The 12,662-nt window shown below is 38.5% G+C and overlaps 1 protein-coding gene across 2 annotated transcripts in view; it reads left to right on the top strand.

Annotated features, from left to right (window-relative positions):
- The window catches only part of DNAJC1 (DnaJ heat shock protein family (Hsp40) member C1), a 193,675-nt gene that overhangs the window by 78,244 nt on the left and 102,769 nt on the right, over positions 1 to 12,662 (top strand). For both annotated transcript variants that reach the window (XM_090047307.1, XM_090047308.1), the window contains exons 2-3: positions 7,403 to 7,504; positions 8,450 to 8,496. In XM_090047307.1, coding sequence (XP_089903433.1) covers positions 7,403 to 7,504; positions 8,450 to 8,496 — 149 coding nt within the window. The remainder of the gene's footprint in view (positions 1 to 7,402; positions 7,505 to 8,449; positions 8,497 to 12,662) is intronic.

Raw genomic sequence — 12,662 nt, 5'->3', positions numbered from 1 at the left:
CCTCCCCCCCCCCTTCCCATGCACAGGTCTGGGGGGCGCAGGTTCCCCCTGCCTCACCAGAAAGTGTGCACAGCAATGGGGAGCCAGTCCCAGCCAGCCCTGGAGGAGCCATCTGCAGCCCCATCCCACTTCCTGCCAAGGCCCTGTGGCTGCATATTTCAGCCCTGGGCCCCAAACCCCATACACTGCTTGGCTGGGCAGTAGCCCCAGCTCCAGCCTTGCCCAACTCCCTCCCTTCCTCCCTATGGGGGCCTCAATCTCCTCTTCTGACTTACCTGTGGGAACTGCTCTCCAGGCTGCCTGGCAGCCATGTGTCTATACATGCCCATGGTGCCCCTTGCCTGACTGCCCTTCTCCTGCTCCACCCAGCTCCCTGCAGGCTGGAGCTCTTCCACCCTGCAGAAAGCTCTCTTCAAAACTGCAAAATTTGTGGGTTTCTCCGCCAAAATGAGAAATCTGTGTTTTATTCTGGTAAAGGGGGAAATCCTCATTTTACTCTGGTTTTCTGTGGGAAATGGAAAACCTGGATCCCTGCTAATCAGACTGATTGCCCGTGGTAATATTAGATGGGTGGATAGATGATTGTATTTCTCATGAATTTAGGACTACGTGAGCCTTAGAAAAAAGATCTTGATTAGTAATCATAACTATGTTTAAGCAGGATTGTTGCAGATGAGCTGGCACTATACAGTATAACTTTTTAGTTTTTCTAGTTAGAGTAAGCATATTTGGTTTGCTAGTAAAAGATGAAACTCCAAAGTGTATGTTAAATTTAAATAGCAGTACGTTAAAAGTATAGAGGCGAGAATAATCGCATAGTTTAGGGAGAAGATGGGAGGCTAGATTTGACTTGTTAATTTTAAGTACACTAGGACTGTGGATCATTTGTATGGGGATGGTTTGAAACTTGCTTAGTTCACAGTGGATAACTGAATTAGGAGCTGCTGAGCAGCTTGCTGCAACTCTTTACTTCAAAGGGTTCCGCTTTTTCACTCAGCTGGAGCTCATCAGTGGTTCCCTGCAGCTGGTTGGAGAAGCAGAGCCTTTTGAAATAAAAGCTGTAGCAAATAGCTGGAACACCTCAGTAGTCTCATGCAGCTGTTTGCTGTGGTTTTGTTTACCTGAGATATACCTTCTTATTTGCAAGGATGCTAAGAAGGTAACCCTACAAAATATCTGGGTTCTGCTGTGGAAGAATTAAAGCATATTACTTATAAAACTGAAGATAAATTATGGATTTTCCATGAAATTTTTAAAGTCTAAGTAAGTTATTTGAAAGCGCACATTCCTCCATACTTTGCCTCTTCTTTTCAAATATTTTTAATGTAAGATATGTAGCATTTGTGATAATATTGGAGAATCTAAAAGTGAAAATGACTCTAAACAAAACAAAAGTGAAATCTACTAATTTGTTTCTATGCAAAATGTAAATGAGATGAATAGAAAAAAGTAGTTTTTGATATAAAAAAAAGCTGCCTAGTTAATCATGGTTCTGTAGATATTTAAAAGAAGTTTCTTATTAATACTTATTCTGTTGATGTCTTCTTAGGTAAGTAAGGAAAAAAATGTTTTTGAGAGGTGGCATCTGTGTGCATTTTAAATCTCTGCATATACTGACTGTGTAAACACTAATATCGGGAAGTACAGAAGATCGAATCTATTTTCTACTGCCTGGTTCTAGTTTTTACTCATGGAAAATCCACTTGGGTACATGCTGAAATATTCCTGTTTGAAAGTTCCCATATAGGTGTTTTCAGGTGCATATTTGCATGTATGTAGCAGACCATGCAGTGAAGCCTCTGAAATTCAGACTTACTTGTTTTATCTAAAGACTAAATGCGCCATGGATGCAGATGTTTTAACCTGTTTTGTGAGTCTGAAACGCCTAAGGATTCTGACCTTTTTCTAAATTAAAATCACTATATATTCTGTGATAGTTTTGCCCAGACTGGTCTAAAGACCAGTGGTAGGTTTGTGAGGCCACAGTAAGTAGTCGTACATTGAATCTGCCCCCTCCCCATCACCTTTCTTTTAAATCGCTAAGAAGGCATGATGGTACAAGAAATTTTGTGGGCTGATTAGTGGTCTAATAGCTTGGGAACCACTCTTCTGTAGCAGGGGTTGTTCAACCATGGCTCTCAAACTGCAGACAGCTCCTAGACAGTTTAAATAGAACTCCTAAAGAAAGATTAAATACTTAAATAATAACTCGCCCTCTCTCTCCTTTCTGGTTTTTTTATTTTTCTTAAGTTTTTGCTTGTTTATTCTAAGAAGTAATTTGTGCTCCTGGCCTACATTCATTAAATGATGCTGTGGTATCTGCCCTCCCCCACAACAGTTATGCTTCTAGCTGTGCTACCTGTGTATGGCAGGAGGTGTGATTTTTGGGATTAGGGAACAGATCCCAGTTCTGCCCTTTCTACCTGCCAGTGCAGTACAGTAGCCAGTTGAAAGTCAAGGGCCCACAGCACCTGCTGTGACCTGGGGCTGTTCTGGGTCTGGTTCAAGATGAGCTGCCAGGTGGAGGGTTCAAAGTCCCCAGTGGGGGAAACTCTTCAGCTCTTCTCCCCTACCCCTTTACCTTCCACTGGGAACCTTATTTAAACCCCTGTCCAGTGCAGGGGTTTGAACTCCTCAGCGGGAGAGCCTGCAGGGCAACCCTTGGCTGGCTAGGGACCTGGGGCTACTCCAGGCCAGTGCCAACCAGATTGTTGGCACTGCCTGTTGGAGATGGGAGGCTGCCCAGGGCTGATTGTCAGGAATCCACCCCCAAGCAGCCCCCATGTGTGGATATTCTACACATTCCATTTAAGGGACCATAAAAATTTTTTTGTTTATATGTGGAACACTTTTTTTATGGCTGGTTACCTTATGGTGCCTTAAATTGGGTGTATGCGTTGCACCTTTGCCACTTTATGGCATGATTAGCATGTTAATTTTGGCATAAACATAATGTGCGCCACAGGGCTTAATGACAAATTTATGAGTTGGGATGTGTGCAGATGATGTGTGTGGGGCATGTACAACTAGAATGTTTTGTATCCTGCATGTTTTGTGCAGCTCAAGTTCAGCCTCAAACCAAAATCTAAGGAAGTTTGTCCAACTCTATCTGAGATAATTAACTGCAGATATGAACATACATTCATCATTTCCCTTGACGCTTTAGCTAAGCTGCCTTTTGTTGCAAGGAAACTCCATTGCACTCCTGCTTCACATGAAAATAGCAGTATGTCCAAAACTGTGAACAGAAAGAGAGAAGTAGCTTGCTATCTGGTAATTGGGAGAATTATTTGAAACATTAGTTTTCACTCTGCAAAACTTAGAACATCTGAAAGTTGAGAACATTTTTCTATTTTAAATAATCTTTGCTGCCATTTTTCACACTTTCCCATGGTATAATATACACCTTTGGGGTTGAGACTTTGAATTCTTGGTCTCTGTCCAATTTTTTAAATTAATTTCTGTTGCAGTTATTTTGCATAAATAACAAGTCAGCAAATGTTGCTTTTTCCTTTTTTAGTTAGGGCTTGATTTGGGAAAATACATTATTTACCCATAATGTCTGAACATGATCATTTGTTGTAAAAGAACACTGAAGAGCCCAGTACTGATGTACTGATCCAGCCACTGATAAGGGAATCGTACCAGCTTAGTTCCTAGATTGCTGGCTTCCATTAAGTTCAGAGTCTCTAAGCCAATATATGAGGACACATAGGATAATATGTTTGTCTCATGCAAGTAAATGCTAGTTATCAGGTATGTGCTTTTTCTTATCTGCAGTATGATGCTGCATTATGGGATTATAGATTACCTGGAGTTAGAAAGACTGGTTGAAATATTGCTGTGATCCCACATAAGGGAAATAATATTAAACCAATAGTTTGTCATCAATGACAAGACAGTTGTCAACATGGAACTCGGTGTCAGGGATACATCTAGCAAATTGATTTTATGGAGCACCACTAGATGTCTTTGCTTTCACATGTGCTTTTTAATTAACTTCCCCTCCCCCCCCCCAACTAGAAACAATGAAAATAACCTAATATTTATTTAACTGTGAACAAAACCCTCCAAGTAGTCCTCAAAGTCTGGTCTTTAAGGAGTGGGGAGGGGAGAACTCAAACCTGTAAGTATATATGATTCCGTGACTCCCTTGTCTCTTGGGCTAGAGACAGAAATTACATGGGCTTGTAAAAGTGATTGGAAAGTGGTTCAGATCTGTAACACAACAGAAGTTCAGTTCACATAGATCACTTTCAAAATGACCAAAATAAGTTCAAGGATGGATAAACCTGGATGGATGTAGTATCAGACTTAACTGATTTAGGATAAATCTGCTTGAGCTTCTGTCCCTGATCCCCTCCAGATTCAAGTTAACTCACAGTCCCCCAACATCCTGGTATGCTTTGTACCTCCCCACCAACCCCTCTCCCCCTTGCAGGTTGGGTGGCTTTGCTTTGGCCCATGCTACTTGCTCCAGTGAAGCAGTGAGGTGTGCTCTAATGCCATCCCCCCACCCCGCCCCCAGCTTGTGGCCTGGGCCACTGCAGGCAAGTGGCTACATTTCTGGAATCAAAAAGTGAATATCTGTTCACTAGCTTATTGGTTCAATCTGTGCAGCTTAGATTAACATGCAAAGATGGAATTGATTCAGCCTCAGGCTTTTTGACTCTCTGTACTTAAACTTGTAGGCTGGAAACTTTTCTGGAGGTGTCCAATGTTACCCAGAGACTCTCTTCTTGCTAAACAGAATAGCAAGGGGTCTGTTAGCACTACAGAATTCCATTGTGCTTGAATACAGTTGTGAAGGAAAGTTAGATATGTTGACTGAAGTTTTAGGACCAGTGAAGTCTAAGAGCAGCTGTATTCCATAATTTCAGCTAAATATGGGAGGATATTGAATATAATTCATCCCTGTTCTTATTTCTTCTTCCCTCTTTTCCCCCTCACTGCAGGGTTAATCATGATTGTCTGTCACAATGCTGAATGTGATTTGTCCTGGTTTTGACTATGAAGCCATTGTTGTCATATCTGCTACCATGATTCTCCAAAATTATACTTACAACAATGCTGTGTATTGAAGGTATTTAAGTCCAGGACGTAGGTGAGATGTCTAACTGGATCAGTAGCTGTAAATAATGTAGTTGTTAAATTACTTCCTACATATCTATCCAGTAAGTTTTTAGTGTAAATAAGTCAACTTTGATATCATATTTCATGATATCGTACTTCTTATTGCTCCGTTTTACCTGAGCTTAAAAGTAAACTTACTTTACAGTTTCTATATACTCCTATTCCCTTGTTTCCTTTTTTAATACTGAGCATAAGAAACAAATTTCAGTGGGAATGAAAGAGATCCCATTTTAGAATTTTTAAAACATTTTGCTGTAGCAGCAGTAAACAGTAGATCTGAAATCTTCCACAAGTAAATAGTCTTTATTTTGGAGGGAGCATAATTTAATTTAAATTTTCCTTTTCAGTGTGAAAACCCTGTACACATATTGCTGAAATACTTTGGAAGCACCTGACTCTGACAGTATTTCCAGCAGTGCTTTATAATGCTTTCAGTGGGCCTTTGACAAGAAAAACTCATTTGGGTCTTCAAAATAAAATTTAAAAAATCTTGACATAAGCCAAACAGATGAGCAGATGAAGTCAAAAGAGAGAATGTGAGGCTAAACTCTTTAAATTTTCATGTGAAAACGAAATGTTTTAAATCGCTAAGAAGGCATGATGGTACAAGAAATTTTGTGGGCTGATTAGTGGTCTAAAAGCTAATTAGTGGTCTAATAGCTAATTGGGTCTTCAAAATAAAATTTAAAAAATCTCAACATAAGCCAAACAGAAATTACTTACATTACTTGAAATGCCAACAGCAACTCACAGTGCCTCTTCCTTTCCCTCTTTTCCTTGCTTCCAGAAAGCAAAATAAAAACCATAAAATGCAGCTATACAGAAAGACTTCCACTGACTTCTGCCACTGGGTGTGCACACTTTGTATGTCAGTTGAAAATTCTTTTGTTTCAAAACCCAACTTCTAGCTTTCCTCTAAATTGTCAGAACAATTGTTGTTTACTTGCTTAACCTGCAAAACTCTGTATAGTTTATAGGATAACAGAATTTTATCTTAAAATCGTAGATCAAATATCTTAGAATTGTATGTTCCATTTCATAACTGAACTCTCCCTCAGATTCCCTCTGATACTGCATGTCAGTCCTTCAAAGGATATTTAGTCTTTGGCTATAACTTTTGTGCAGCAAGATGCCATAAGCCTTAAAAATTGTAATTAAAATAATGGTTTGTAATGGAAAGCTTGGCAGACTAATTACAGTGTTGCTTTAATTGTCTTGTATCAGCTCTGCTCCTCTAACAGCTAATTCAGGTCTGTTTTTGTTTGTTTGTTTTGTTTTTAATTCATCCCTGTTGATACAGTCATCTTAAAACATATCTTGGAAAATAAATCCTAAAGCCAAGAAATTTTAACTTGCATGACAGGCTTATCTCAGCATGTTAAACTGAAAAAGGAGTTTTTGTTCTTTATTTATATTGGAGTCTTTTAGATATGAGAAGTCTAGCATCATTCTGATATACTGTCTTTCAAGGTATTTGCTGTGAAACACACGATCTTGGTTTATAACATGATGCTTTGTTATATATTGTGTAATGGGCAATAAATATAGCCTCTTTTAATCTCTCTTATTCAGACAGTTCATAATGTATTTTGTATACTTCAAATATGCAGTAGTCTGTTGAACATGTGTAATTGATTCAATATTTTGTTTATAGGCACTCTTTCACAAACATAAGAAAGATAAAAGAGAAACTTGTAGGGTACAAATGTATTCTTTTTAACACCTTCCAGAAATATATATTAGCGCTAGTTATGGTGGTCTAAAATTAAGTACAAGCTGAACCTACTTCAAAAAAGGACAGTTCTTAAGACTTACTTGAATTAGATTGCATGAAAGTCCTATAAATATTGAATTAGATGTAAATAATGTTAAGGGAACAGCATGCAGAAGGGCCTGAAATTCAGAAAATGAGCATAATAATTTGAAAGAATGGTGACTTCCTTGAAGATACACAGATGTATTAATTTTTAATTTGTCTTTTGATCTTTTAATTGGCACAGAAGATTTATTAGTTAATTTTTAAGAAAGTATTTGAAAGTTTTGGCAAATTCTCTTGTAATGAATGTATGGTAATGAAAGAAGTTAAGATGAGAGCGGAGTTGGATTGAATGGTTGTTCAGTCATGTGGGTCAGGCTAGCTGCATAGCTTGGTTGTTAGACTGATTGCTCAAATTACATTGCCTCAGGTCCTGCACTTGGCTGTCTTCTCAGATCTTAACAAAGTTCTGGCAATTTGTTTCTGACAAAGTTTGCTTTGTGTTTTTTGCAGGATGCTTCATCTGCGGACATTAGGAAAGCATATCGTAAGCTTTCGTTAACTCTACACCCAGACAAGAACAAAGATGAAAATGCAGAAACCCAGTTCAGGCAAGTAAGTGAAGTGCTTTAATATGCTTTGGGGGGAGGGAAGAAGAAGTGGGGGTGGCATTTTTTATAATCACATAACTTATTTATATGAAAATATCGTTTTGATAGCAACAAAATGTTTTCTGAAATAATTGATAGCCTTTATTAAAAGGGAAATTTATTCCTGCTTTATTTGGATTTAATGCTGAACAGATGTCATCTAAAGTATCTCAGATTAGAATTCAGCTATTTGAATATTTTTAATACAGAAGTATTTAAAAATGTAGTTGTATACTGCTAACAGGAAAATGAATATATTATTTTCTCTACATGAAGACATTGCTTGTAAACATGCACTGACCTTTCAGATGGAAAGTTTGAAAATGGAAGTTTAGGAAAATGTTCCACCATTTTTAAGTAAGTTTTATCAGTTAAGGCAGTAATTCATTTCAAGTCTCAACTGTTTTTCCCTTTTAGTCTTAACAGGGCAATAACATGCAACTGTCAAGTCAAACTCAGCCATTTCACAGTAGTTTACTAAATTAAGGCAATTTGCTATGTGGCTTTAATAATGGGGGTATGTTAGGACCATTGAAGAGATGCCCATCACCTTAAAAATTATGTTTTCTTTCTGACCCTTCTATTTGAGAAAGATAGCAACAGCAGAGCGAGAGAGATTTGAGAGGGAAAATCTTTAATTTTAAAATTTGCATACTTTGTACATCTGACGTGTGTGTAGGGATATCATTTTTTCCTTTGCACAGTCTGTTAATTTTCCTCAGTCTGGAAAGAAAAACAAATGTAAGTACAGGAAAATAAGAGTACAAGACTACAAGAGTGGCAGGATTATTCAGGGGCAAGGGAAAATCCTAAAACTGCCCTTTTTTTAAATGTAAAGATTTGCAAGTATGAGCCCTTTTATTTCTTAGAGATTTGGAATATATTAATAAATGCAGTGCTTTTGTTTCAGTTGGTGGCTATCTACGAAGTATTGAAGGATGAAGAAAGAAGGCAGAGGTGAGTATACCTTGCATAGGTTTTAAACCATGCAGGACTCCCAACCGTGTACAGAATTAGTTTTGTATGTTATGAATAATTATGCTGACTTCACTGGAACTATGCACAGTAAACCGGAGTTACATGAGATGTATAGGCATGGTTTGAGACCATATTTTTTGTAGCCTAAACAAATATGTTCCTGAAAGTCAGCTGTATTTGACATGTTTGTGAGAGAAACTTATTCTAAAAGAAATATTTTTAAAGGCAGTTTTCACTTGGTCACTTCCTGTTAAAGCATTCTCTGAAAGTACTTGCTTTTTCTATATTGCTTTTGTATTAGTGGATCATGTTATATGCTACAATCTGATTACTTAGGATTGTGCCTTGAAGAATATAGGTACAGCACTCTCTGCTCAGCTGTTGGTTGCTGCTTATTATATAAGCAGGGACTTTTCCATAAAACTTAAATATTCTTTCCTGAATGATTCACAGTATAGGCCTTTAATAACTTTTGGGTGGTGTCCACATGTAATATGATATTTAAAAAAACGACATGGATATATATAATGTTGTAAATGTATAGTTTTTGGGGATATGGATAGCTTGCTTTTCCTAAGAGGTGGGCTGTTGTCATGCGTCTTGAGCAGCCCAGGGAAGTACCAGCGGCTGTTGAAAAACCTAAAAGATAGTCTTAAGGCACTGGTTTCCAAACTGATCAGCAGATGATACTGGACCCCAGGTACCTTTTCATAATGTTCTTGATTAAAAGCTTGCTAATGAGACTATTTAGTGGTCCATAAAAAATGTTGATGATTAATAGGTGTCTCTTGGCCCAAAAAGTTTCAGAGCCACTGTCCTAAAGAACAGTAACTTGTGGTTGGTTGTCTGGCCAGGTAATATATCTGGGCATATGATTTGTTTTAAGGTGTCTCTTGAGTTAAATGTTCCCAAGTTAAGTTGGCTAAAGAATAAGTAGCCATACTCCGAGCACAGGACTTTTTAAATTAAGATATTTTTGCGCTTGCAGTTTTTAAAATAAGGATTCACAGGACCATTTTCTTGAAAGGCCTTGTTAGAGTCCAAGTATTAAAGCAGAGATTATCTGCGTTTTTATAATTTTCTATGTTGTTATGTTATGGTGTTTAGAAGAATATAGGAAATTCTGAATGTTTTCTGTTCTTCCCACTGTAAATTTTTGGTATGGCTTCAGGAAGCTTAGGAAATCAAGAAAAGATTAGGAAATTAATTTCTTAACCAACAAGGAGGGTTAGGAAGTTAAGATGTCTATAGCTGCTTTTAAAAGTTGCAAAAGTATGGATTAGCCTGAAATCTTCTCTCTATTTGCTTTTATGGGTAACATTGTTTCATGTTAAAATAACTGGCACTTTGCTTTTACCCAGAACTTCCTGTGTGTAAGTTGGACTTCCTTAAGAATTTCTCATGCTTTCTGTACCAGGATATTGCTTTACGTGTAATTAGGGTTGAAATAGCCTGCAACTATTATGTTCTTGGGTCTTGTATTCTTGAAAACATTGTCCTGATTTTTTTTCTGTCTTGTTTTGGAAACCAATATTGTTAAATTGTTGTAATTTCCTTTTATTGTCTTTTAAGGGTTTCCTTTAATCTTTCAAGTGTAAGACTTTTTTTCTCATATCAAAAATAGTCTGTTTATAATTTTCTCTCAGAATGTGAATCCATGGATGATATCTCGTCCATAGATGAAAGAGTGATTTATTTATTTTTTAAACCTGTGAAGTGTTCTGGAAATGGTACAAGTTACATTTATAAAAAAAAAAAGAAAAGAAAAAAAAAAAGATGCAGCTGCCCAGTATTTCCCTGTTCAGGAATCCTTTGCTCCTTTGGGTGCCCAGTAGAAAAACTGAACTGACATTTGCATATATAAAGAGAGGTGATATTTATACCCTTTAAAGCATAATTAACTTGTTGGTAACTACTGTTTTCTAAGAGTCAGTCTTAACTAATAGATTTGACTTTCTTCTGAATTGATTTATGTAGCTCTTGGGAACTTAAAGATGAGGGTCTTTGTCTGGATCTATAGGGGAAGGGGCTAGTGGTGTCTAGGGTTTCCCCCATCCTTCTCTCTTTTGGAATTTGGAAGTGTGCGGTAACTGGAAAGTGGGAAGTATCAATTGAGCTTGATGGATTGACTGAAGTATTTCAGGTAAGGCATTGACCCCTTGTACTCGGCAGAGGTTAAATGAGCCTTAATTCAGTGATCAAGTGTTCTCTCACTTGGCTTTGCACAGCTATGTTTTTTTGTTTTGTATGTTTTTGGGATTTTCCCCTTCCTGCTAAATTTTTCAGGCCATGTTTGGTTCGTCATCTTTTCCATAGCAGCTCATTGTCCAAATGGGGTAGGATAGGAAGCAGCATTCAAGTTTATTGCAGTCTAGCAGGTGTCAAAGGGTCTTTTTACATGCAACAAAATTGGCCCTTAAAGCAGCTTAACTGCCTTTTTGCACTGCTTTAATGGCATTGCTATTTACAATGGAGGGCTCTGCCACTGCAGAGGGAAGGACCAGGCCTTGTGCAGCTCAGGGGCTGTGTGACCTGACACCAGCTCGTGCAGTTAGGCTTGACTGAAGGAAAAAAATGAAAAGTGGCACAGAGCCTGATCCTTTTTTTTCCCTTCTTCTTCCCCTTTCTTTTTCCCAGAACCTGCCTGAGCTGCATGTGGTCTGGTGCTTCTCTCTGCAGCTGTGGCACCCCTAGCAGCCAGGAGATTAGGCTTCTTGCCACTTTTTTTTCTTCAGTTGAGCCTGCCTGCACAAGCTGGTGCTGGGTTGCACAGCCCCTGAGCTGTGTGGGGCCCAGTGCTTCCCTCTGTGGTGGAGGTGCTCCCTGGGACCACTTGGGCCAGGTGCCAATGGGCAGGTACCACCTGGGGGGCACTGCCACTGCAGAGGGAAGCATTGGGATCCCCCACAGCTTAGGGCCACTTGGCCTGCTGGCAGCTTCCCTCCTCCTCCTCCTCCTCCCCCCCCCCGCACCATGGGAGAGGCAGGTAGGCTTTAAGGATTGGCCCCCCTAACTCTTGTGTACATGTGATGGGGGGGTAGTTAAGTTTAGTTGTCCCCAAATTGAAATGGTGGGTTTTTAAAAACCCACCATTTCAATTTAGGGAGAATTAAAACAAACAAAGCCCCCATCACTTGTACAAGCGCCCAAGATCGCTTGCAAAGAGACCCCTTGTATGGGGCAAGTTGCCTTGGGGAAAGCATCCAAACATCTAGCATGTGTATAGCAGAGACAACCTTGCTGTTCCAACCCCTTAACAATCATATATGAGGAAGGATGATAGGGATTCAAGCAGTAATCCTGGCCCAAGTGCAGAGAGGGTTTGGGAGCTTGTGGCAGCCCTCAGAAAGTTGGAAATGATTAAAGAAGGAATGATTATCTGCTCTATACAAGTAATTGTTAAATAGCTCCCATATGAAATAAGTTAATACATTTGCAGCCTAAGTAAACTCTCCATCTCTGCTCGCATCTCGTAACTGTGTCTGAAAACAGTAGGGACAACTTCTCAGAACATCTCAGTGAAGTAATTTCTTTTAGTAGGTTTATGAGAACTTTATTGGTTTAATGCACAGTGCTAAACTTATGGTATAATTGTATTCCCTTCATCTTGCGGTACAAACATTACTTTATAGTACAACAATTTAGTGTATTTTTAACAAGACCAATAAAAGAAACCTGCTTGTTTTTATTCAGTAAGGTACAAGTGTTGAGTAGCATATACCAGTTTAAAATGTTCAGTCTTGTTATCTCTTTCTGATTTTAATAAAACAAATGTTCATTTAATGTACATTAAATAACTTATTGTATGCACATGCTGTATGCACAGTAAAAGCACAAAAACGTATTTGTGTGTTGTTTCCCCTGCAAGAGTTTTGGGTTGTATGCGTAGGCACTGGGGTCATACATAGGCACTGGAATACCTTCCCTTGCTAGGATATATTGTGGAAAATCACAAATTTAAACTTGCTTCTGTTTCTTTACCTTGATTTTATCCTGCAAAGGAAATGTACATTATTTAAACACTGATAGGTTCTTTGCATATAAGCAAGGTGTCTTAATAAACTTAAAATTTTAGTGCCATTTAAACCAGCCTTTTTAATTTGTGAACATGACCAAGATAGACATCATTCTAAATCAGTATGAGT

Source organism: Crocodylus siamensis, chromosome 5, assembly GCF_052110815.1.
Source record: "Crocodylus siamensis isolate JL-2025a chromosome 5, ASM5211081v1, whole genome shotgun sequence".
Taxonomy (NCBI): Eukaryota; Metazoa; Chordata; order Crocodylia; family Crocodylidae; genus Crocodylus; species Crocodylus siamensis.
Note: the sequence above shows the minus strand (reverse complement) of the source record. Positions and strands in the feature narration are given on the sequence as shown.